The sequence below is a fragment of the Vitis riparia genome, chromosome 14 (assembly GCF_004353265.1).
Source record: "Vitis riparia cultivar Riparia Gloire de Montpellier isolate 1030 chromosome 14, EGFV_Vit.rip_1.0, whole genome shotgun sequence".
Lineage (NCBI taxonomy): Eukaryota > Viridiplantae > Streptophyta > Magnoliopsida > Vitales > Vitaceae > Vitis > Vitis riparia.
In genome coordinates this window covers 19573809-19599791 of record NC_048444.1, presented here as the reverse complement: position 1 = coordinate 19599791, position 25983 = coordinate 19573809, and the positions used below count along the sequence as shown (strand labels likewise).

Sequence of the window (25983 nt, the reverse complement as noted above, 5' to 3'; positions counted from 1 at the left end):
ATAGCATAAAATATCCCCATTTTATAGTTTAGGAAAACAAAAATGTTTCATTAAATTGAATTTAATTAATAATTTTTTTAATTTGATTTTATTTATTTTATTTTAATTGAAATAGTCAAATAAAAAAAGAAAAAGGAAAAAGGAAAAATGAAAAAGAGGTTTGTTGGGTGATGGGGAGTGGGGGGAGGGGTGTGTGGGAAGGTGAGTGGATAATGCAAGTGGGCCACACACCACCACCAAGTATTCAAGGAAGAAAAAATCTTAAATTCCTAATCCATATCCAACTCCCCCTACAGATTTTAAGAAGTCAGTAACCTAAAAGAATCCAAGGGCTGACAACCCACGAAACCCAAGAATTTTTTAATAATAAAATAAAACAAAATCCCCAGAAAATAATAAAAAATTTGAAAAAAAAATAAAAAATCTCACATCCCCTCACTCTCTCAACTCTAATGGAACCCAATGATACCAGACTGACGTCTTACTTCCACCACCACCAGCAACAGCCACAGCCGCCGCCTCCTCCACCACCGCAGCCTCAACCCCACCACCAAACTCAAAACCCTGTCGCCGCCACTGCTGCTTCCCCCTCCAACGGCCTTCTTCCACCCTCCGAAAGGCCCCCTCTGGGGTACCATCACTCGGTGCCTTCGGCGGTTACGTCCCCGCCGGAGACCGTGAGGAGGAAGAGGGGGAGGCCTAGAAAGTATGGAACTTCAGAACAGGGTCTGAGTGCGAAGAAATCGCCTTCGTCATCGGTGCCAGTGCCGAAGAAGAAAGAGCAGGGCTTGGGAGGGTCTTCCAAGAAGTCCCAGTTGGTTTCTTTAGGTGGGTTTCTTTAAACCCTCGTTTGTCTTTGCTGGGTTTGCTTTCAATTTTTTGGATTTGTGAGGGGTGTGTGTGGTGCTGGGGAACCATTGTGTACGAGCTTGTTTAAGTTTTTAATGGGTTTTTTTTAGTACCCTTTCTTGCTATTTTCGTCAATTTAAGATAGAGTTGTTGCAAATGACTTCAATATATTAGGATCTTGTGTTTGTATTCCAGAATTTATGAACTTTCTTTTCATGTCTGGGTTTCAGTTTTTAAAGGTTTTTAATGAAAGTGCTTTAACTATTTTTCCTATTTTGTTGCAAATGTCTTGAAGTTATCAGGGTTTGTTGCAAATGGTTGAATTTATTAGGTGTTTTGGCATGTGACTTGAATTTATGAAAGATATGCGTGTAGATCTTTTATTTATTTTTTAAGTTTTCTCACTTTATATGAAATTTCACAAGCCATTTTAGTTGTTTGTGTTTTAATTGTTTCTATTATTTGCTTTGATGCATGCTCTGTAACTGATTCGAATGGGGTTTCCAAAACATTTCAAGGGTTTTTTTTTTCCAACTTTGTTCAGTATCATTCCTTGAATTTAAGAGGGTTTGATGCCGATTTTCTTGAATTTAAGAGGGTTTCATGCATTTGTTCCCATTCTGTTGTTGAGTCCTTTCATGTATGCCTATCAGGATTTCTTTTAGTGTTATTTAAATGCTGCGAGGGTAATTTGTATAAAAAGCTTTGTTGTGATTGTTGGTTTCTGAAATTCATTTATTTCTCTTCCTATTTCCTTGTTATTTTCTTAAATTTATGTGAGTTTTGTTTCAAATTTCTTAATTTTTCGAGAGAGTTTTGTTTTAAATATGATTTTGTTGCACATTTTGTTAAGCTAAATGATTAACTTTACAATCTCTTCTATGTCAAATTTCTTGAACGAAACATGATTCTGAAGGGTCTAAATATTGTGTCTATAAGCCCTTTCAAATTTATAGTAAACTTGGACTCTTGTTTTTTAGGTCTCTCACCTATCCTATCTCAATGTAAAACTTGATTGAACATGTTCCTACTAGTAGGAATTTGGGTTTCCATAATCTTAGCTTAATATTTATTTTATCTCAATGCTGCCCTTTTAGCTTGTCTTTCATTTTGATAATTATGTGGCTCCTATACCTTGAGACTCGCTTTTTAGGAAAGCGAAAGTATGTTACTCACGGAGAAAAAAACTACAAAGAGGAGAGATATCCTCAAGAAACACGACAAGCAGAAAAGGGTAAAAAAATAAAAGAAATTCCTTGTCCACATTATATAATACTGTCTCAAAAAGAAATATTGCTATTTAGCCCTCTGCTTCATACTAGATGGGATCAGAATTCTATTCTGTCTGATCAAACTTATCTCTTCAATTAATCTTTGAAATTTAAATCTTTTCTTTGTATTGCCTCCTTCTTTCTCATATATATCTCTAGGGAGACATTTATATTGTATAACTGCCTCACATTTTTCATTCTACACATCTAAGCCATCTTAAATGACATATTAATTTATCCCTTGTTTGGGCTTCTCTGCTAGGCAGTCCAATTTATGTGTACATGTGTACTTCTATGGAGACATTACGTTTGTATAACTGCCTCATATTGGTTTCTTTCCATATGTCAAAACAATCTTGAACAGTAAATTAATTTTCCCCTTGTTTGGGCTACTGGTTGGCAGTCCCATGTATGCATTTGTGTGACTGTATTTTGATGGGGAAATATAGATAGTATATTAAATCCCATGCATCTCCATTTCAAGTCTTATTTGATCTAACCGCTTGACCCATCCATCTTAACTCCTATCTTGACTACCCTATCCCAAGATTGGCATTTGTTGTTCGCCTAATATTCTACTTTTATACAGGATACTGTGTCTTACTCTTGTTTTGTTAGAAAGTTTCCAACATTGAATGCATGGAGTTTGGTCTAAATCGAAATGCAAGAGAATTTAGTTAGGCTCATCTTTCTGCTTAGAGGGTGTTTGGTAAATCAACTTAATAACTTAATATGACTTGATAGTTTATAAGTCACTAAGTAGATTAAGCATGTTCGGTAGCATAACTTAATATTACGATTTAAAGTTATTTTTAACTTTAAGTATTAAGTCAAAATAGTTAACTTGTTCTAATCTCAAATCCTTTTTCCTCATTTGCCCATACTGTGAAAGTATATTTTAGAATTATAATTCCACCACATCCATGACTTATTTTTATAATAAATAATTTATGATTATTTTATGTATCTACCATACTTTAAATATGAATGTTTTATAAATAAATTTATTGCTTAAAATTAATGAAAATAAATACGAGTTAAAATTAATGAGGATAAATATTTGTTAAAATTAGTGAGGGTAAATATGCCAATTTGATGATTTAGAATAAATTTTAAGTTAATTTTACCAAAGAACTTTTATGCTTAAGTAAAAGATAAGTAATAAGTTTTAAGTTAACAACTTAAGAACAATTCAACTTAAAGTCAACTTAAGTCATTAAATAATAAGTATAAGTTTTACCAAACACCCATTTCAAGATTATAATTAAAGTTACTTCTAGAATTGAGAGAATTAAAAGGGATTTCTTGTGGTCTAGGATGGGCAAGGGCAATGAGATCCTTGATGGATGTTCTTTAGGTAGTCCAGGATAGTTGTTTTAATGGAGTTTCTCAAGATCATGAAAGAGAGGTGGTTGAGCTTTTTCCATGCCTGCTGGATTTTGGATTCTTTGGTGGCTCAAAGAAAGAGAGGCACTTGGAGGTGGGGTTCTTTGGTGTGCAGGATTTTGGATCTTTCTTCACAGTTGGGGTGTTATTTTCAGTGGATATAAAGATTATCTAATCAATACCCCAGATTCTCTGGTTAAATGTTGTGCTGCTAAGTTATTGGTTTTTTAGGAGATGATATGCCTCCCTAAGCTTGACCCTTTTTATTGCATGTTTTGTTTTCCCGGGTTCTTTGCTTCTTATCTTTATGTAGTTTTTCTTTGAAGGCTTCTTATGGCTCTTGTACTTTTTTGATTCATGAATGGAATGGATTTATTGTTTTTAATAAAAAAAGGAATACGTGGAATTCAAGTCAAATAAGAGAAATCTGGACGGATGATTTTATTGTCCATGACTCTGTAGATAATATCATTTTATTGGTGTATTATGAGAATATACAAAAGTGGTAGATTATCAAGAGGTAGATTGTGAAGCCTTTGATCAGATTGCAGAAAGCAGACTTTGCTTTTCTGCAAGAAGGTCGTCCAGGGGCAGTATGTTTTTCTATGTTTTTTGGGTGTTAGTTTTGTATTGGGTGGTGGTTTGTTGTCGCTCTTTTCCTTTTGCTTGCCTTTTGGCATTATTTATATACCCCGTGTGTACTTTGGCGCACATTTTCCAAGCGCTTCTAATTTAACTCTTTATTTTACCTAAACACACACAGACACACATAAAAGTGGGCTGACTGAGGAAGATGTTACCCATAGAGGTTGAAATTGTGTGACTAAAATGGAAATATTATTCTAGGGATGTTATGTCATTGTTCATTTCAAAAGCGAATTCTATAAAAAAAAGCAACAAGCTATGCTTTATCACGAAAAATGTTGAAGAAGATAAATGACCTTTTCTAGAGATAGGTTTAATTGTGGATATGGATGAATAGGAGAACTTGAAAAAGTTTAAACAATCAGTTTTGGGTAAAATTTGTGGAGTAGCTGTTGTGGGTGATCAATCAATAAGTTTGCATTGTTTGAGATTGTTTTAGCATGTACTACAAGGATAAGGCCACATGGGGTTTTATTGCAAGCAGAAGGCTTTAAAGCAAGGGGCAGGAGGCTTGAAAAGGACACAAATAGGGTTAGAAAGAATGGGTAAAAGTGCATGCTTTTATTTGTTCTTATTTGATAATGAAAAAATTGTCTATCAAAAGAAAAAAAAGAAATAATATTATGGACATTTTGTTGCTTCAAACTTTCCAAGGTCATGATTTTCTATGCCTTATTTCATGCTTAATGCTTGCTCATCTTTTTGCTTAATCAGCATGGCAGCTTAGCCTGTTACTAATGTATTTTTTTTTTTTTGGAAACATAGATGCATACTTTTGGAATGCTACTCCAGCAATGTTTGTTAATCCTCATTGTGAATCATTTTTCCATAATTAAAACTTGTATATACATAATACATTTGTAGGACATCACAATAATCAGGAGGTACATGCTAAAAAACAGTTACAATCATGATTGGTATAGATTTTCTTTATAGGTTGGTAGAGATTAAGTGTCATATTTGGTTTTTAACCATCTGTTTTGGTAATTTTTGTTTTCTAACTCTCTCTCTCTCTCTTTCACTCTATGTGTGTGTGTGTGGGGTTGGGGAGGAAGAGGGAGTGTGAATCGGGGTTGGAGGGGCAGGGTGTCGATGACTCTCATTTATTCTTCTATTAGTTCATATAGGTTATTGTCTATTGTTCTAGATTGAAACCTGTTCATAGATATGTTGGATGTTCTAATTAATCAATAACACATAAAAATGGTTGTTGCTGTATTGATAATAAATAACAGTTCATAAAAATGATGCCAATGTTAACCATAGTGGTTAGCTTCATTTTGTAGGATGTGGTATGGGCTGTGAAGTAGCCTTTGTCTACTGTTTAAGAGGTCTAAAACCTGTTCCTATCATTGGCTGGTTACAAGACTGATGTCTCACGACTGATTTCTGTCTTGCTACTTCTGAAAGCATTTTGTTCTTCAGTTATATGGACTAATATCATTTTATTTTGCAATATCATGTTTTATTTAAATTTTATAAGCTTACTTGATTTCGATTATATGTTGTTAAGTAATGAATTCTTTTCAGTTTTTATCGAGTTTTAAGATAATATTTAATACTTATATGAGCTTCTACTTTGAACTGGATGATGCAGGCAATGCAGGGCAGAGTTTTACACCACATGTTATTACTGTGGCATCCGGAGAGGTATGTTCCATCTGTGGTCTTTGTGGTTTGTTATAGTCTTTTTAAAGATGTGCATGCTACACATGAAGAGACATGAATATAATACATACATTTGCAGATCATATAAGTTTGATACATTTTTATAAGCATGTCACATGTGCTGATTTTAAGTATCTGCTACGATTATTTTAGTGTACTGGTACAGGACAATATGCTTCTGAATTGTATAAGTATGTGATTCATTTTGGTCATTTGGTTTTGCTATCAGTTTTGGGGGACACATAATTCATCAGTAAGGATTTCATTCAACATGTTCAATCTGTTGTTGGTGATGGATTGAAGATACAATTTTGGGAGGATTTATGTCGGGGGACCAGTCTTCTTGTTTACCATCATTTCAACATACTATGGAAAGAGACTAAGGATGAGAAATTTTCTGTTAAGTCCGTTTATAGTGCTCTTGAACCTAGAAGTGCAGTACTGTTTCCAAGGAACATCATTTGGAGCCCTTGTGTTCCTACTAAGATGGGCTTTTTTGCTTGGGAAGCCACATGGGGAAATGTTTTAACCTTGGATCAACTCAAAAGGAGGGGATGGTCCATAGCTAACAGATGCCTCCTTTGTTGTGCTGAAGAGGAGTCTAGTAATCATATTCTAATCCATTGTACCAAGGCAAGGGTTTTGTGGGAGTTGTTATTTGCGTCTTTTGGTGTGACGTGGGTCCTTCCGTTTTTGGCTAGAGATACCCTCCTTGGTTGGCATGGTTCCTTTGTGGGCAAGAAGTGTAGAAGGCTTGGATGACAACTCCATTATGTTTATTTTGGTCGGTTTGGAAGGAAAGAAACATGATTGCTTTTGAAAATGAAGAGCTTTCAATTTAAAGGATGAAAAATTCTTTTGTATGTAATCATTGGTCTTGGTCTAAGTTGTGTATGGATGGAGGATCTTTACCTTTAATCAACTTTTTTGATTGGTTGGGTTCTAGATGAGGGCTGGTAAGATTTTTTGTATACCCTCTTCTTTTTGGTTCTTGCCTTGAGGCGCCTCTTGTATGCTCCTTGTATGCTTTGAGTTGGCCTTTAAGTGGCCTTTTCTCTTTTTATATATAAAATTTTATGTGTGTTTACCTATAAAGAAAACATACCTTCTAAGTTAAGATACTGTCTTCTTTCTAGCTTGCACCTTCGATCTTGGAACATTTGATTTTAGGAGATATCTTAGTGTTCATGAAGTTGCTAACCTTTCTTCCTTTTGCTTTTTTGCAAAACACTTGCCTCTCCTTGTGCTTCTCAGATGAGAATGTTTGGCCTTGGACTTTTTTAAGGGCTTCCCTTTTGCCTTTTTATTGGAAAATTGGCCTTCTCTTCTGAATTTTCTTTCCGCTCCCATCAGAAATTTGCCTTGCTTTCACTAAGTGAAACCACTTTTGAATATTAGTTCTTCTTAGGAAGTCAGAGCATCTGCTGGATTGATGGGTAATGAAAGTGTTATACTAATAACTTACTTCAGACTAGGAGACCTTACAAGGCCATCAGCTTGAAGCAGTGCGTCATGTGCGTAGGGAGTACGGAGACCATTAGTTGTCTTTTTCCTTCAATTGCCAATTGCATTCAAGTTATAGTAGAGACTATTTTCTTTGGGTGGTTTCTTATATGCTGCTTGAGAGACACCTTAGTTAAGTTTGGTTATCTATTTCTGGTGCTTTTAGGAGAAAACCTAGCGGGAGAGAGTCATGATATTTTTTTTGTTAGGCAGGAGAGTGTTATGATATGATGCCGCATTTGCTACTCTTCAATTTAATTTGTCTTGAGAAGAACTGTAGATTCTCAAAGTGCAGGTGGTCCATTGGCACCATTTAGGATAATAGTCGCTACAGAGCTTCTTCTTGGTTGCTGTCACTGAAGAGTTTGAAAATATCCATCAGTGTCATCTTGTTGGATTGGAGGTCAGTGTGCTCATCTCATCATATAGAGATTTTATCAGGGCTGGATGGGTCCCCTTGCCAACTGGTTGCCCTAAGCATTATTTTGATAGATGCACAATGGGTAACTCAAGGTACATGGGTATTTGAGTTTTGTTCAGATACTAAAGGGTGGCTTCTTAAGCCTTCTGGTGCTGTACAGTGATTGAGGTTGAAATATTATCCTTATTGGAAGGCCTGGAAAGTGGCTGTTAAGTGAGATAGAAACTCATTGTTGGGAGGGATTTTGGTGAGTGTACAGGGCTAGGAGAGGGCCATGAAGGTAGACAACTGAATATATCAATTGTTGAATATGAAGAAGCATGATTTATGCTTCAACCTCTTGGTTTATATGAAAAAAAAATAATTGAGGAAATGTACTTAGATTCATTAAAAAGTAACAATGTATGTAAACAGTCCTACTGACGGGAAAGAAAGGGAAAAAGAAAAGGGAAAACACGCACACACATAGATGCTTGCTGTCAAGTAAATTAAGCATCTTTTTGATGATTACTTTGATCTTTTAGCCATCATCTTTTCAAATAATTGAAACAATTTCTTTTTGGTTTAAAACATAACAATTGTGCATGTGTGTGCACTACCTGGTAGTATTTATGTATGTGTGCATATGCATGCACACTCAGCAGTTAGCTTCTTAGAAAATAGGTCCTTTCAGAAGAGGGGAGGTTTATGTTTGTTAGGAAACCTTTGCTGAATTTTGTCACTGTTTCAATTTTGTGATTGGTGCATAGCATTATTAAAAGGTGATGGGAATTTGCAGTGAGTGATATGAGATAAATTGTTAGATTAACTTTAGCGGATTGTGGTAAGGTTTAAGGGAGTTTAGGTCTATGATTTCTTGGCTTGATTGTTAAGTGTATTCTTGGTGCTAGAACATGCATTGATGTTCAAGAGGGAAAATTTTTTAGCATCAGAAGGATTTTGAAGTAACCATTAAGTTGGTTACTGAAAAACTATTTAGAACTTGCCATAGCAGTGGAGTGATCTTTCCTTTTGTGTGATATTTTTCTCCTAATTGCTTTTAAGTTGTGGCTTTGGCATGGATCGGGCATGGATCAGGTGTGATAATTTTTACTAAAAAAATTGGCCAACACTTCAGACTTTGATATGGAGTATGAATAGAAATTGTCATGGGTGAATATATTTCAGTAAATTCTGTTATACAACTTTCAGTTACAGAAGCTAACTGTGCACATATTATATGAATTAAACTGTGTTACTTTTTATCTGTACCTCTTGTTAATACCATTTATGGATGCGTTCAACAGGATGTTGCCCAGAAAATTATGTTATTCATGCAACAAAGCAAGCGCGAAATATGTATTATGTCTGCATCTGGCTCGATATCTAATGCATCTCTTCGCCAGCCAGCCACATCAGGAGGCAATGTTGCATATGAGGTGAAAACTTCTAGGGTCCTTTTTTTTTTTTTTTTTGTCTCTAAATTGTGATCTTTAATCTTCTAGAAATCTTCAATTAAGGAATTAGGAAGAGGATTCTTTGAAAGAACTGATGTAATAATTTTTTTGAAGATTCTCAAAAACAAAGGGTTTGGTCATCATTGAGAGGAGCTTAGTCATGACATCTCTGTATGTTGTATTGGAGTCTAAACCTTTTGAATGGACTCCTCATCCTTCTCATGTTTTCTTTGACATTAATATATCATCTCTTGTTTCTTAGAAAAAAGAATGCTCTTGCATAACTTTTTCTTTAACTTAGGCATCCTTCTATATGTTCTCTCTCTCTCTCTCTATATATATATTCTTGGTTGTATATATTTCCTGTTCTCACTTGTCCTGGTTTATGTTATGATTTTTATTTTCAATAATTTTATAAGTAGTCAAATTTATCGAAAGGGGAATGATTCATATTTAAGATTGCACTTTGTCAGGAAGAAAGTATATCTTTGGAAATAAAAGAAAGAAAACAGAGGCAAAACCTCTGAAGTGAGCCTTCTTGTGTCCTCATAGAACTTAAATAAGTCTATTTATTTTATTAACTTGTTCAGATACATGCATCATATGATCTCAATGAATATATTTGTTTTGGTATTGAAGTGTTGTCTCCTTACCATTTTCTTCCATCTTTTGGTGGGCTTGTTAGCTATGATAATTTTGATGTGCCCTTGAAGTCGATGCTCTCTTTGGTTGACATTTCTGGTAATGATCTAGTTGGGATGAAATTTTTGTAAGTTGGTTGAGCTGAACCTTGTGGACTGGATAGTGTTAATTCCCAAGTGAGGATTCATGCACATTGGAATTGATTGATTGGATTTAAGATGGGGCCTGATAGTGTTGTAAAGAAGCTGGCTTATCAACAGGACTTTAAAAGAGGGTGGGCTAAGAAGAGGGGTTGGAGGAGGGGGCCGTGGGCTATGGAGGGAGGTCCATGGCAATGTGATCAAGGAGTTTCAAGGTCGGGCCAAGTCAAGCTCTTTGTGTGGGTTGGGCAGGGTTAATCCCATTGGGTAAAAAAAATTCTGGATTAGGCCATCAGTCTGTAGGCCTTAGTGAGTCTGATGGTGGGCTGAGGGATTAGGCGGGTCAAGCCCAATTGGACTTAAGGTGCTTTAGGCTCCTTTTCACCCTGAGCCTTCCTCTTTAGTGAAATGTTGAGCTATGGGAAGGAGATTGAAGCCTTTGTGGATGACGCGTTGAAGCTCTCACCATAGGTGGTTTGCTCCATGAGCACTGATGAGGCCAGAAGCTGCAAGGCACCCTGGTTCTCCTTTGCTCTTTGTTTCTTCTTTTGGAATTCGGGCAACTTCTCTTTTTAGGGATGGTCTCGGTTTTGAGGGATATGAGGTGGATATTGAAATTGCTCCCTGGGAGAGGGTAGCGGCCCTTTAAGGATGGTTTTGGTGGATGACACCTTAGTGGAGTTTGAAAAGGTCAAGGCAATGCCAAATGACGCTGCAGTGAGTGAGAGGACTAGGGAAGAGGTGTTAAGTCTTGGTTTAGTTCCCAAGGAGGAGGTTCCTCTAGAGAATTGGTCCTCAAGCAACTTGGCAGCTTTCAACAACTGGTTGGGCATGCTGATAGTATGTTTCAACACTATGATTTTGGCTGTCCTTAATAAAATGAAGGCTAGAAAAGAGGTGAGAGGTCAAGATGGTAGGAAGAGGGGCTAATGATAGCATCAAGAGGATGGTTATTTGAGCTTTGATTAGATTGCAGAAACTGGACTTGGTATGCATGCAAGAAGATCGATTGGGGGCCATTATGCCTTTTTAGGTCTGTTTTGATTCAAAAGGTGGCTTGTGGTTGCTTTTTTCCTGTGCTATTTGTATACTCCATGTATACTTTGGTGCACCTTTTCAAAGCACGTTTAATTAATTGCTTATTTACCTAACAACAATTAGAGGCAAAAGCTTAGGGCTCTTTGGTTAAAAGAGTGGGACTCAGGCTTGGTAATGCGCATTGGAGAAACGACAATGTAGGGAAGGTTGAGAAGGTAGCTATTGGAAGTTCTTCAGAGGTGGTACTTGAATGGAGCATGGAGATTAAGACTTGGTGGGAGCTCTAGCTAAATTTCTACTGCAGAACAAGGATCAGTCGGTGTAGGGTTTTCTAAGAGGATGGAAGATTTTGTCCAGCAAGCTGAGAAGTCTTGGTGTTTCCTCGGCCTTGTGAAGAGTGGAGGAACCTTTTGCTTCCTTCAGGAAGGTATTGGCCCCCAATGAGGGCGATGAAAAGAAAAGGGTTTATTAGCAGAGGCGGGTTATGTGGTTTTGTTGAGCATTGTAATGCTGTATGGATTGAAGTGGAAAAGAAGGTGCTCGACAAAAATGAGGAAAGTCTAAAAAGAAGCCTTGTAAGAAGAGGGGGATGGGCTGCCTGATCAGCCCTCGGACCTTGGTGTCTTGGGAAAATGGGCACAGTTTAGCTGGAAGTTGATAGGGAAGCTCCATTTGGCTCTGTTGGGAGGGCCCCTCATCCTTTTTAAGTTCGAAGGTGTTAGTGAAGCTGAGAGGGTGCTTCACTGGGGTGTGAACTGGTTCAACGGTAAAAGATTTTTCTTAGATTGGTGGAACCTTTTGGCTACGTGCCTTAAGAAGGATAGGGGCGAATGTAAAGTTTGGGTGAGAATCTTGGGACTCCCCTTGCATCTTTGGGGGAAAGCTTTATTTAAAAGACTAGGAGAAGCTTGTAGGAGATTTGTGACTGTTGATGAAGACATGATGGAGCATAGGAACTTGCAGTGGGCTAGAGTTCTAGTTGGGATTAGAAGGTGGAAAATTCCAAGTTTGTTACAGGTGGTGGTGGGTACCTCTGTTTTTGCGGTTCAATTATGATGGGAGATCCCTCCCTGGTGGAGCGAGGTGGAGCCTCCTCTGAGTTACAGTGATTGGGGGGCTGGAGAAGAAGGTGAAGTTGGGTCACATGCCATAGAGAGAGTGGAAGGAGGGTCCTCTGAAAAAGTAATGGTCTAGGTGTCGAATGAAGACTTGAGGAACTCTGCAAAAGGAGGGAAAGTTGCTGCTGCTGAAAGGATGGGGGTTGACAAGTCTCTAGCGCCTCTTCACAAGGTTGATAGGATGGGAACTACAGCTAGTCCTGGGCCTAGTGGGAAGACCGTTGAGGCAGTGGGCCTTTCAAATGGGCCTCGCCTCAGTTTGGGCCGTTTGGAGGAAAGGGGGACCAAAAGGCTAACTTTGCTGGCGAGGCCCATGGGTCTGCCTCAGGCTAGCCCAAAGCCCATTTTTAGTCTAAAGGAAGCTAGGTTAGATTTCTTTAGTTTGGGCTGTTTGTGCTTCAACCCTCATCTTTGGAACCCTTGTGTTTACGTGCATAGGAAAGGAGGCAGAGGTACCCTAGAGCGATTGCTTCTTCTTTGGAGCTTTTCGGTGACCCTGTCCTAAAGATTGAGGTTCAGGGTTCAGCGGGTGGATTTCGAGGGCGAATGAAGCCCTTTTAAATGAAGTGATTGACTTTCAAGGTAAATCCTCCTCTGTGCTCTATTCTTCTCTGATCAAGCCTTCTGCTCTAGGCAATGGGGCAGCTAGATGAACAAGCGCGGATTATCCCTTGGGGTCTCCTTTGAGTTCTTGACTGCTGCGAATGATGGTCCAAGATGGAAGGCTGCTGGATTTCAGAGGGAATGAAGAGAAGGGTTCTTTGGGTAAGCAAGTGTTGGGTAGGGCTGAGGAGATGGAGGTAAAAAAGGCATTGGAGGAAGGCGGTTGGTCTGAGGGGGAGGAGTTTCGTTTTGTGATTATACCCAACAAGTTTGCCGAGTTTAGCAGTTTTTTGGGTTGCAAGTGGTGGGTTTTAAAAAAGGAAATCATTGCTCTTTTGAAGAAAATGGAGTCAAGAAAAGGACATGGAGTTAAGGTCTTAAGAGGAAGTAGGAAATCTGTCTTCTCGTCTGGAGAGGGAAATTCGAAAGCTTGAATGTTTGGTACATTACAATGGCACTCATCTCGCAGTCAAAGGGAAGGGGGAGAGTAGTGGTGTTCAGTTTTCTCACTCTGAGGTTGTGGTCTTGTTTTCGTTGTTGGTTTGTGGTTTTAGATGGGTTTTTGGGTGGCTCATTGTCATGCTTAGGGTTGTGCTAGCTTTTAGGGGATTGGGTTGTTTGTTGTGTGGGTGGTTTATAGTTTCTTTACACCTTCTTTCTCTACCTAGTTTTTAGGCCTTTTTTGTATACTCCGTATGTACTTGGCTGCGCCTTTTGCTAGCGCTCTTTAATCTATTCTTCTATTTACCTATTAAAAGAAAGGGATATTTTCTTAGTTTAGTGTTCTGTAGGTCGACTAGTGTATATTCAAAATATCTTGTAATATTTTTCCTAAGAAATGGGTCAGTTTTTCATACTTCTTTCACGAATTCGCATGGTATCAAAGTTATTTAGGCTCTTGGGTTTTGAGGTACCCTTCATCACTGTTCCGTTTTAAGTGGAGCCAATTGCTGCAATTCTGTCCTACTTCACAATCTGCAACTCTGTTATCCTTTCCGTTTATTTCTCAGCTCACAACCTTCATTGCTGTTTTTTGTTTTGTTTTGTTTGTTTTTTTTTTTGTTTTTTGTTTTTGTTTTTTTTTTTTTTTTGTTTTTTGTTACCATTTTCTCCCAAATCTTTTCTCTTTTAGTCCCTATTGTCATATATTTTTCTCCTTCAATCATGTCTGAAACTTCTAAGTCCATTAGCACCACTTCTACAGCAGCTTCTCTCAGTGCCTAGGTATCCATTCACTGAAAATTTTACCCTTCAGATTGCCACTTCAAAATTCAATGGAAGGAATTTTATGGAGTGGTCTCAATCTATAAAAAGTTCTCTGAGAAGCAAAGGGAAATTCAAATACTTTACTAGGTCATCTAGAACCCCATTCGAAAGTGATCCTAAGTATGAAATTTGGGAGGCAGAAAACTCGATGGTAGTGGCTTGGCTACTACACACCATTCAACTAGAAATAAGTAAGACATATCTACTTCTTCTCACAACTAAAGACATCTAGGAGGCTCTTAATGAGACCTATTCCAAGGTTGGTTTCACTCCTAAGTTATTTAGATGAAGCAGCAGATTATAAATACCAAGCAAGGGACTTCAAGTGTCATAGAATACTATAATTCTCCCAAAGGGTTATTGACAGAGTTAGATCTTTACCAGAACGTGGAGATGGAATCTGCTGCTGACTCAAAGATGATGAGGGACATGTTGAAAATGTGGCATGACTATTGCAACAAACTAAGTGAGCAAAAGAGAAACGCTTGGATTTTTGAGGATAAGTGGAGATCGGAAGGGATGTTGTGGGATTTACTTCACTTCTACTCCTCTCTTTGGGCCTCTTGTATTGTCGCTTCTAGAGGAGTTCCACTTAGTGTTATTCAACTCAACTGGCTTTCGGTTTGTGACTCAAAGTTTAAGATAGTTGGGGATGCCTTTGTATATAGTTCTTGTATAGTGGGGTGTCTAGTCTGTCTTTGATCATAATCTGTATTTTGAGGGAAGGACCTTTCTTCCTTCCCTAGTACCTTTATTATTATAAATATATATTTTCTTTCAGATTAAAAAAAAATAAAAAATCAAAGTCAGTAAGTATAAAATGTGGTGCAACTATTGAAACAAGCAAAGAAACACTAGAGCCATGTGTTAGAAGCTACATGGAAAGCCTCAAAACTTGAAACAGTTCAACAAGGTGGAAATAGCCTCCTACCAGATTGGGATAAGCCAATCTCACAACCTTTGTTGAAGAAAAATTAGAACACTTAGGATTCGACAAATTTGATATTGAGAGGTTGAAACAATTGCTTAATTAGTTGGAGACTTCTAATGTAAACACCTTTGTCAAATTTGGGTTCATGTTCTGTGGCTCAATCAGGTTCAAAGGCTTAAATTCCCTTCCAAAATAACTCTATTACCTGGATCGTTGATTCAGGTGCTTGAGATCACATGACCAGCATGTCTAAATTTTTTTCCAACTAGTTACCATGTGTAGGAAACAAAAAATCAATGTAGCTGATGGATCATTCTCCTCAATTGCTGGCCAAGGTTCTGTACACATTTTACCCAACTTACCCTTACACTCTGTCCTCCATTGCCCAAATTTAAATATAACGTGTCTATTGGAAAAATCACAAAAGATTTGAATTATTCCGTTGAATTCACTCCTACAGGTTGTTATTTTCAGGATTGTTTGGTGAAGATGATTGGGTTTGGTAAGCTGAAAGATGTATTTTATTATCTAGAGATGAATTGGAGAAGCAGAGGCTAAGAGTCTCAATGCTTGGTTTCAGCCCACCAAACTAGTTTGGACTATATCCTTCTTTGGCATGCCTATTTAGGACACCCTCCATTGCCTTTGTTAAAATGGTTGTTCCCTTCCTTGTTTAAGAAAATAGATGTTAGCAAGTTCCATTATGAGTCATGTAAGTTAGCTAAACATCATTGGATAAACTTTCCAATAAAATAGATTCAAATTGTTTTTTTATTCAGTTTAATTCAATTAGATGTTTGGGGCTCATCCCTTGTTACCAATATTTCTGATGCTTGTTGAATTTGTTACTTTTATAGATGATTGCGCCAGGACCACTTGGGTTTATCTCATGAAGTCCAAGTTTGAAGTGCCCTTAATTTTTTCTGCATTTCATGAATTTGTCAACACAACCAAAATTCAAACCTTGAGATCAAACAATAACAAGGAATATTTCAGTCAAGAATTGATGAATTACTTAGAGCAATGAAGGCATTTTACATTAGTCAACATGTGTTGATACTCCACAATAGAATGAGGTAGTTGAAAGAAAAAATAGACATCTTTTGGAGGGAGCCTGTGTTCTCTTATTCCAAATTATAGTGTCGAAACACTATTGTGGTGATGCTATACTAACATCTGCATACCTTATCAGTAAAATGCCAACTAAAGTCTTGGAAAACCAAGTATCGGTGAAGAAACTCAAGTCACATTTCCCAACTTTCAAGGAGTGTGTGCTTTACCACCAAGGTCTTCGGGTGTCTATCCTATGTTCATATCCATGACTAATTACGTGGAAAGTTGGAGCCTAGAGCTCTGAAGGGTGTGTTCTTAGGGTACTCCCCCTCACTATAGGTGCTATCATCCTCTTACAAAGAAGCATTATGTCACTATGAATGCGACTTTTGTAGGGAATCTATCATACTTTGATAGCACCTACCTTCAAGGGAGAATATATCAAGATTGGAAGATAGGTGGGATTGGGATGTGAAAGAAGAATTAAAAGAAGGAATGAATGCCGTTGCTGTTGAAAAGAATGATACAATTGCTGATGAACAAAATGATACAGTGGTTGATAAAGCTGATGGGAATAGAATGGTGGTTGAGCTAAATAAGAGAGATAACATTAATAATCTTTCCTACAATGAATTAGATAGTGTTTGACCACAAATACTTGTTGAAAATCATACTGAAACTTCTCCCAATCCTCTCACAAATAATGAAACCATGGTGGAGAGACCTAAGACTCCAATTCTCAATGTGTACTCCAGGACAAAAAGATTCATCATCACTTCAATACCAGGCCTTCCTCTCAAAAGTGTTGTCTCAACGAATACTCACTTCTGTTCAAGAAGCCTTAACCTCAAAACTATGGAAAAATGCCATGAATGAGGAGCTATAGCATAAAAAAAACTAGACTTCAGAGATTGTTGACTTATGAGAAGGAAAGACGCTCATGGGTTGCAAATGGATCCTCACCATGAAGTACAAATTTGATGGATCATTGGAAAGATACAAGGCAAATTTTGTCACCAAAGGGCACACTCAAACCTATAGTCTACTATGAGACATTTGCATCAGTGACAAATGAATACCATCAAGATTCTTTTGTCTTTGGTTGCCATCAAGGATTAGCATCTACATCAATTAGATGTGAAGAATGCATTCCTTCACGAATATTTAGAAGAGACTTATATGGACATACCACTGGGATATGAGGAGAGAGGATAGAAGAGCGAAGTATGTATACTGAAAAAATCCCTCTATGGATTGAAACAATCACCTCGAGCATGGTTTGTGAGATTTACCAAATCTATGCTTGACAAAGGCTATTTTCAAAGTCAAAGTGGTTACACCTTATTCATAAAATTATCCTCAATTAGGAGAGTTATTGTTTCGATTGTGTATGTAGATGATATTATTGTGACTTGTGATGATAATGAGTAGATGCTAAGATTGAAGGTCGATTTGGCAAAAGAATTTGAAATCAAAGGCCTTGGAGGACTAAGAAACTTTCTTGGAATTGAAGTGGCCAGATCTTGATGGGGAATTTTTGTCTCCCAATAGAAATACACTCAAGATCTTCAAGAAATGAGTATGGCTGGTAGGAAATCTATTAACACTCCAATAAATAACTCAATCACCGGCTAGGAGAAAAACAAGAGAAGGAAGAACTAGTTGATTGAGGTATTTATCAAAGAATGGTTGGAAAGCTTATTTACCTATCATGCACAAGATCAAATATAGCTTATGCTATGAGTGTGGTAAGTTAGTTTATGCATGCTCCTCTTAAACCATATCTTGAAGCTATTCAAAATCTTTAGATACTTGAAAGGAACTCCAAGTAGAGGCCTCTTGGTTCAGAAAGGTGGCAAGCTAAGTTAGAAGCTTATATAGATGCTGATTGGGTTGACTCCATTATAGGCTGAAAATTGACTACCAGGTATTGCACCTTATTAGGAGGGAATTTTGTCACTTAAAAAAGCAAGAAACAATCAGTGGTGGCTTGTTATAGTGTAGAGACAGAGTTAGGGCAATGATGCAAGGGATATGTGAACTACTTTGATTGAATTAGATTTAAAAGTGAGGGTAAATAGTCTAATGATGCTTTATTGCGACTATGAAGCAGCTAGAAACATGGCACACAACTTAGTTCGTCATGACTAGACCAAGCATGTGGAGATTGATAGACATTTTATAAAAGAAAAGCTTGACTTCGGATAAGTTGGTACACATGTTTTATCCTTCAACCATCTCGCATATATTCTCACAAAAGGATTATCCAATGCAAACTTTCAAGAGATAATTAGCAAGCTTGGGATGCAAATATCTTTGCATCAGCTTGAGGAGTGTTAGAATAGGCAATTATTTTTAGTGAATTAGCTATATATTTCCAGCTGTATTATTACCATTGATTTGTATTTGCTATGTATAGGAGGTTAGGATATTTTCCTAGTTTAACACTCTATAGGTCAACTAGTTTATTCTATATGTTTTGGAATATTTTTCCAACAAAATGAATCCATTTTTCATATTCCTATCACAAATTCACATATTTATGTGCATTAACATTTTTATTAGGGCTCTAGCTCAAGTTGCTTTAATATATATTGCTAGTTTATTACTTGAGAACTTAAATTTTTAGGTCAATTGATAGCTTAACATTATACATACATATATATATATATTGATAGGCATAGCTTAACATTATATTAAAATCTTGCTTTTCAAGAAGACAGGAATTTGAACTTCAATGCTTTTTTATTTTCACTATTTGTTTGAGTCCAAGTGCAAGCAAGAAACTTATCCATAAGATAGGTTATTAGGACTTTATCCCATGTGAGCTTGATATATATATATATATATATATGTATGTATGTATGTATGTATCTATGCGTGTGTGTGTGTGTGATTGGTCAATGGAATTTTTAAGGATGGGGAACCATTTAAACATGATTAAAACATTCTTTTGTGATCTAAATGCACCTTCTGACATTTGATAAGCTCTTTTAAATAGAACCTGAGGCTAGGCAGGATTCAATGGTGGAGAGTTTGTGTGTGTGTGTGAGAGAGAGAGAGAGACTAGTCAATGGGATTTTCTAGGCTGGGGAACCATTCAAACATGATTAAAACATTCTCTTGTGCTCTAAATGCACCTACTGACATTTGAAAAGCTTTTTCAAATAGAACTTGAGGCTAGGCAGGATTCAATGGTGGAGAGTTCGTGTGTGTGTAATTTATCAAGGATGGGGAGCCATTCAAACATGATTAAAACATTCTTTTGTGCTCTAAATGCACCTTCTGACAGTTGAAAAGCTCTTTCAAATTGAACCCGAGGCTAGGCAAGATTCAATGGTGGAGAGTTTGTGTGTGTGTAACCGGCCAATGGAATTTTTCGTGGATGGGGAGCCATTCAAACATGATTAAAACATTCTTTTGTGCTCTATATGCACCTTCTGACATTTAAAAAGCTCTTTCAAATAGAACCCGAGGCTAGGCAGAATTCAATGGTGGGGAGTTTGAAAGGAGGTTAGCTATATAGAAGAAACAAGTATCTTTCAGGAGGTGGGTAATACTGATCAGGTGTCCCTTGTTGAGCCTCCTGGTTCAATCTCCATCCATGTTCATAACCCTGGTCTTGTTGACTAAAATCTTAAAAAGTTGTGATATTTCCTTTCGGTAGGGTTGGAGAAAAAGTTCATTTGCTTGGTTAATGGCTCATAAGAAAATGAAGATTAATTATAACCTTCATATCAAAAGATCTTTTGAATCGTCTGGGCAATCGTGTTTTAGCAGAGGAAGTCATAACATGATTGATCATTTTCTCAAATGTCTTGTGACATATAGGTATTGTGAGAAAATTCTTTCTTCCAAGTTCTCAGTGGGCCGTCCCAGAGGAGATTCTAAACTTGGTGACTGTTTTATTTCAATGTTTTGGCAGGAATTAGGAGTAGAGTTTTATGCCTTATGTCTTGTTAGCTACAATGCTGTGGGATTTGTTCGGAGCAGAATTTGGGAATCTTCAAGGATTAACAAGAGACTGATTTTGGAGAAATGGACCAAGGATTACTTCTTGACTTCTTTACATGTTCCTATGACATAAAAATTTATGAGTATGCCGATTGTTTTTGAAATCCGTGAACTGGAAGGCAGCATGCTCCCATTCTTCAGGAATGAAGGTATTTCGTTGTCTGGTTGTATTACACTTAATTTTGGTGGATGCTCTCTTGGCAATTAGGGTAGGGTTACTTATTATGGGTTCTTTTGGAGGTCATAGGGGGGCTTTGTGCAGGGTTTTTCTAAGCCAGCTAACAAAGTTTGGCCATTAAGGCAGACATATTAGTGCCTTTGCAAGGATTGAAAGAGGCCTCTAAGTTGGCTTCAGCACATTTTTCTGGGGAGGGTTCTTAAAAATTATTGTTTGGGCTTCCTTAGAGAAGTGGACCTCCAAGGTTTGCACATTTGATTCAGTAAATCTAAGACTTGTTAGGTAATGTTGTTTTTGCCTTCACCGAGAATCCTGAAATAGACATGACAGCAGAGAGTAGATCCTCCTTCATAAGAGTTTTATGGGTGATTTCTTACACACCCTTTAGATCGGAGGTTGATGGAGGGAGTGTCCCTGGTTTAGACAGAACAAGGTCTATTTTTCTCTTGCTTTACTCTCTTTCTTGAGAATCTCTCATCCATCCTTCTATTTATTGTTTTAATATCAATAATTTTCTTGTTCCGTATTAGTTGGATAGAGGGAGGGTGGGTGGGTTCGGGAGTTAGAAGTCTGGGATCTCTTAAGAAGGCTTTGCTTTGTGATTATGGCAGTTCATAGGGAAAAAGGGATCATTTATGGAGAAAGTGGTGCTGTTAATGGTGTGGGTTGATTTTTGGAGGGGAGAGTATTGGGAGTATGAGGGTGCATTTTGGGTAGGGTGAGGGGTGTATATGGTAAAGGTCTATGGAAAAGTGTTGGTATGATATTAGGATGATGGTTGGAAGAGGTTTGTTGGGTGGGGGGGTGTGGACCCACATTTTTCACATGCGTCCCCACTCGATCGGCAAGACTTGCTTTTTATTTGTGAAAAATTGATTTTTGAAAAAAAAAGTTGGAGTCGCCATCTATTTTATTTTTATTTTAAAGGGAAAATAAAACAAGAAAGAAAAACCCTAAAAAGTGACTCCATAGTTTTGGAAAAAAAGCATGTCTTTGGGAAACCTATCATTCACTTCTCTTTTAAAAAATAAGGGAAGTGAATGATAATCATAAAACTAAAACTAAAAAATAAAATAAAATAAAATAAAAATAAACCAATAAACAAAAGCCGAGCCCAAAAGCCATGTGGCCATGCAAGTCATACAAGTCACACTAAAAATGTCCAAATGGGCCAAGTGTGCCTAAACGGCCTATGATGAAACTAAGTGGGCCTAGGGTGGTGCCTAATGGGCCATGTGTATCTAAAAGCTATCCTAAAAAAAAACAAGAAAAGCCTAAGTCTAAGTTAGGGCTGCCAAGGGTCACAATAAGGGATCAAATAATCCCTCAACCAAAATCTCCGAGGTGACTCAGAAAAAGGTAAGTGGTATGAGTAGCCATGGGCCACCAAGGAACTATTGTGGAGCATTGAAAACGAATTTTAAAGACATGTGCTAAAGGGACAAAATTGAGGGTCTACAGGGGGTCTTCAGGGGTCGGTCAATTTCCTGGGAGTTGAGATTTGGAGTTCCTTTGTTTCTCCAAAAGTTGCATTTATTGTCATAAAATAATAGTAGGTAGATAGATATACACATACTCCACTCTATTCATCTATTAGAACACTGCCAAATGCTAATTCTAGTTTGCACATTTCATTTACGACAAGAAATTGAAATGCATTTCATTTTATTTCTTTAATAATTCATGATAACTGCAAACATGACTTTGATTTCAAGGTAATCATTTTGATAAACTGTTTTACTTAAATGATAAAGTGAAAAAGCATTGGGATCTATGAACTAAAGTGTAGTCCAGTGGCAATAAATGTGAGATTGTTTTATTCATTTATTTATTTTTTATTTCAGAATTATCCAGAATGTAATACCAGTTGAATTTTTTGGAGTTTATTAATTGTCTGGTTGGAATTGTGGGAAGAGATCTTGACAATTGAAGCTGATGCTTACTATGGAAAAAGGATCTAGTTTAATTGGTGTTGCAAGTGCAAATCCCATGAAGAGTCAGTAAACCATCTTCTGGTCGACTGCCTCATCGTCATAGGGATTTGGACTATGATTCTCTTGCTGTTGGGGGTTCTTTGGATATTCCCAAGGACTATGAGAGAGGTCCATTCTAGGAGGCACAATTTTGTTAAAGTGAGTAGAAGGAAGAGTGGAGAACAGCCCTCCTTTCATTGACTTGGTGCCATAATAGGAGAGTTTTTTGAGGGAACTGAAACTGCAAAAAGAAGCTAAACAATGGTCTGGCAAGCTCTGAATGTGTGGATAGAATAGATTTTGTGGAGGCTAGGCATTCTTTTATGGATTTGGTTTCAATGGTATTGTGATTTTGGTTTTCGTGCCCGTCCTCCCTCCCTCCCCTCTTTTATTTTATTTTGTTTCATCTTACTTTTCATGAAAGTACCATATATTTCAGATGTGCCCCACTTGATGGCTCTCTATGATACTTGAAGAAAAAACAGTTTCTTCGATATCTCCATATTACATTACCAAATTGTGTTCAAGTATCATTTAATAAAACATAATCTAATCAATTTTCTTGTGATTTCTGTAGCAATACTAACATCCAATGTCCAGCCCTCCCAACCCGCCAAGACAAAAAAATTATGTCCATGTGGCTGGGAAATAATTCAAAACAGTGGTTAGTTGAGTGCTACAAAAATAAAACTGGGAAATGATTTTTGTTTTTGTAGTGGAAGAGATTTAAAAAAAAACAAAACATGGATACTGTTTTTTATTTTATTTCATGAAATCCTAAAATATTCAGGAAATCGAAGATTTTGAGCAAGCTGATTTCTTTTTCATTAAAGGTGTGCTTGGTATGTGGGAATAGGACTGTAAATAGGATGAAAATGAAGGTAAATTACAATACCATACAGAAGAGAGGAATCAAACATAGAAATGAATAAAAAGTAGAATGAATTTCTTGTTCTCATTCTTTATTCCGATTGTCTATACATGCCCTAAATGGTCTCTGGTTCAACGATAGGAAACAGAAGTACAAAGACTTATGTGCCCACTGCCATTTTCTCCGAGTAAGTTTGCATGAAAGTTATAATAGGTTTTGATAGGAATCCAATCAGAAAGTGCATATCCTTGCCTTTATACTGGTTTGTTATTTGCCTTGAAGATTATCATTTTGATTTGGCTACATCCTTTGTACTGTGAGATGGCTTGACAAATTGAAGTATGGCTTCTTGTTCTTACATGTTCAGTGCAAAATTTAAATGGTTTCTTCGTGTTCTCTGATTTTAGGGACGGTTTGAAATCCTTTCACTCACCGGATCTTATGTCCGTACTGAGATTGGAGGAAGAACTGGTGGGCTGAGTGTATGTCTGTCTAATACAGATGGCGAAATTATTGGTGGTGGCGTTGGTGGACCCCTAAAGGCGGCAGGCCCAGTTCAGGTACTATTTAAAATGTGATCTTGGTTGAGAGAAAATTTGCCTGTCTGTGTTCCTATATGCACGACAGAATAAAGAAGTAATCGCAGCATACACTTTATTCTTTAACTCATGTCATCAAATGCCTAAAACAGATATTATTGTTTGCCATGGCATCTTGCATAGAGAAGCATCCCTAGTCTCTGGTCTGCTGTAGACTTTTCATTTCCTTGGGTTGATAATCAGTTCGCTTTCTATCTGCTGACTTGCTAGTTGTGGCTACAGGTTATCGTTGGCACCTTTCTAGTTGACTCCAAGAAAGATAGCAGTACCGGTTTAAAAGTTGATGCTTCTCCCAAGTTTGCATCACCAGTTGGTGGGGCATCTGTATCAAATGTAGGGTTTCGATCTGCAGTTGAATCTTCTGGAAGGATCCCAGTCATGGGGAACGATGATCATCAAGGCATCGGTGGAAGTCATTTCATGATTCAGTCTCGGGGTATGCAAATGGCACCTACACGGCCCACTGACTGGAGGAGTGGCCCTGATGCTAGAATCAATGCTGGCTATGATTTGGCAGGTAAATTTCCAATGGAGGAGAGACTGGGCGTGGAGAGATGGGAAGACTGAGTCACTGACTGACTGAAATGAAATGTTTTGTTGGGCAGGAAGAGGAGGACGTGGAGCATGCCAATCTCCAGAAAATGGGGACTATGAGCAGATTCCTGATTAGATGTAGATTTCAAGGTGGCTGTTCTTTTTGGGTAGATATCACAGTTTCTTCTGAGTGAGCGCATAGATGTAGTAGCTCCTTTGCACCCCTGTCCGGAGTGTAACATGACATAAAATCTGTACAGGATACGAGCACTATTTACTCGTTTTGGCAGCAGATACTATTGAAATTATGGGTTATGCATTAACTTAATGGCTTCAATGACTTCTATGGCTTCTAAACCCACTTGCCTACCCGTCACCCCTAATGTTTTATATTCATATAACAGCCATATAGAGAAGGTAGTAGCTAGTTTTGCTTCTTCAAAATCCCTGTCAGTGGTGCATCTGTTACTAAAATAACTCTTTCCATGCTTTTTTTCTATGGAGACAACTATAGAAACACGGGGAAAAGTAGAGTGAGGTTGAAGTGAAAAGCTTTGACGTTGGGGAAACGTTGAGTGGGTGAGTGAGGGAGAGAAGGCACAGATGGAAAGTTGGATTTGATTGGGGGTGGGGGTGGGGTGGTTGGGTCTTAGCTAAGGTCCACTTCAAAATCATGGATAGGAGAAGAGTTCAGTGACTTTGAGTTGATACGTCCAGATTAAGTGCAGCTTTGGAGAGACAAAGGAGGGCCATCCATTTCATGGTTTGTCAGGAAAAAGCATGGCATTCATCCTTTGATTTGAGAATACAATCCACTCAAAATGCTAGTGCTTTGTTGTTAGATGCCTACCCATTTATACATCCCATCCTGAATCTGTTCACGTCTTCTCAATAGCATGCTTCATTTCTCTCTTCTTTTCTTGGGTCTCTTCAATTTTTTTTTTTTTTAAAAAAAATTAAATTTCAATATTAAAGGTGGAATAAAAATATTTTAATTAATTAATTAATCTATTTATGATTAGTCTTTTTTTTTTTTGTTTTAAAATTTTCTGAAATAATAATATTAAATCAAAACATGGAATTACTCTCTTAAGTTTTCAAAAACACCCTAGAAGTGCTTGTTTGTATACATTTTTTTTTTTATTTTTAAAAAACAGAAAATAATAATAGTTTTTATATAAAATATAATAAATCTTATATAAAAAATAGAAAATAATTTTTATATAAAAATTATTTTAAAATTTTTAAATAATTTTAGATGGTAAAATTTTTTTAATACATCAATTTTTTAAAATGGTTTTTAAAAATCATTATCTTTTCAACTCATTATATCATTTTGAATCATAAACTAGAGTGGCCATATAAACTGTGCAGCTTGTTGCTGACTTGGCATAAAAAACAAACTAACCAGAAAGAATTATTTTTTTAATAATTGAAGCTAAAAGTTTAGTGAAAAGTTACTTTGAGGTTAGAAAAGCATATTTTCACTCTGCTTTTCCTTTCTCTGTCCACCCCTTTGGAAGTATTTAGCTTCTATTGTTTGTGCAAGTGCCTCCAAAGTACTATGCCAATCTCATTATTCCATACATTTCGAATGACTCTTATAGTAATTTAACGGAAGTATTTTTAGTAGAAGTATTTTTCCACAAAATATTATAAACGAGTTTTTTAATATTATAAGTGATTTTTCAAAATTTAAAAAATATTTTCTAAATTTTATGAAACACCTAATTTTTTTTATAAAACATTTTAAAATAAAAAATGTTTCCTAAAATGACTGCTATTCTTAAATATCTTTCAAAAGTTAATTTTTGTGGAAAGCAAATTTCAATAAGATTTTGATG

General features: G+C 37.0%; 1 protein-coding gene across 1 annotated transcript; it reads left to right on the top strand.

Moving 5' to 3' along the window:
- The first annotated feature begins 416 nt into the window (after positions 1–416).
- On the top strand, positions 417–24496 carry LOC117930333 (AT-hook motif nuclear-localized protein 14). Its single transcript, XM_034850940.1, has 6 exons — positions 417–828; positions 5749–5801; positions 9030–9161; positions 23414–23566; positions 23828–24122; positions 24211–24496. The coding sequence occupies exons 1-6, from the start codon at positions 453–455 to the stop codon at positions 24273–24275; spliced, it is 1074 nt and encodes a 357-aa protein (XP_034706831.1). The 5' UTR covers positions 417–452; the 3' UTR covers positions 24276–24496.
- The last annotated feature ends 1487 nt before the right edge of the window (positions 24497–25983 follow it).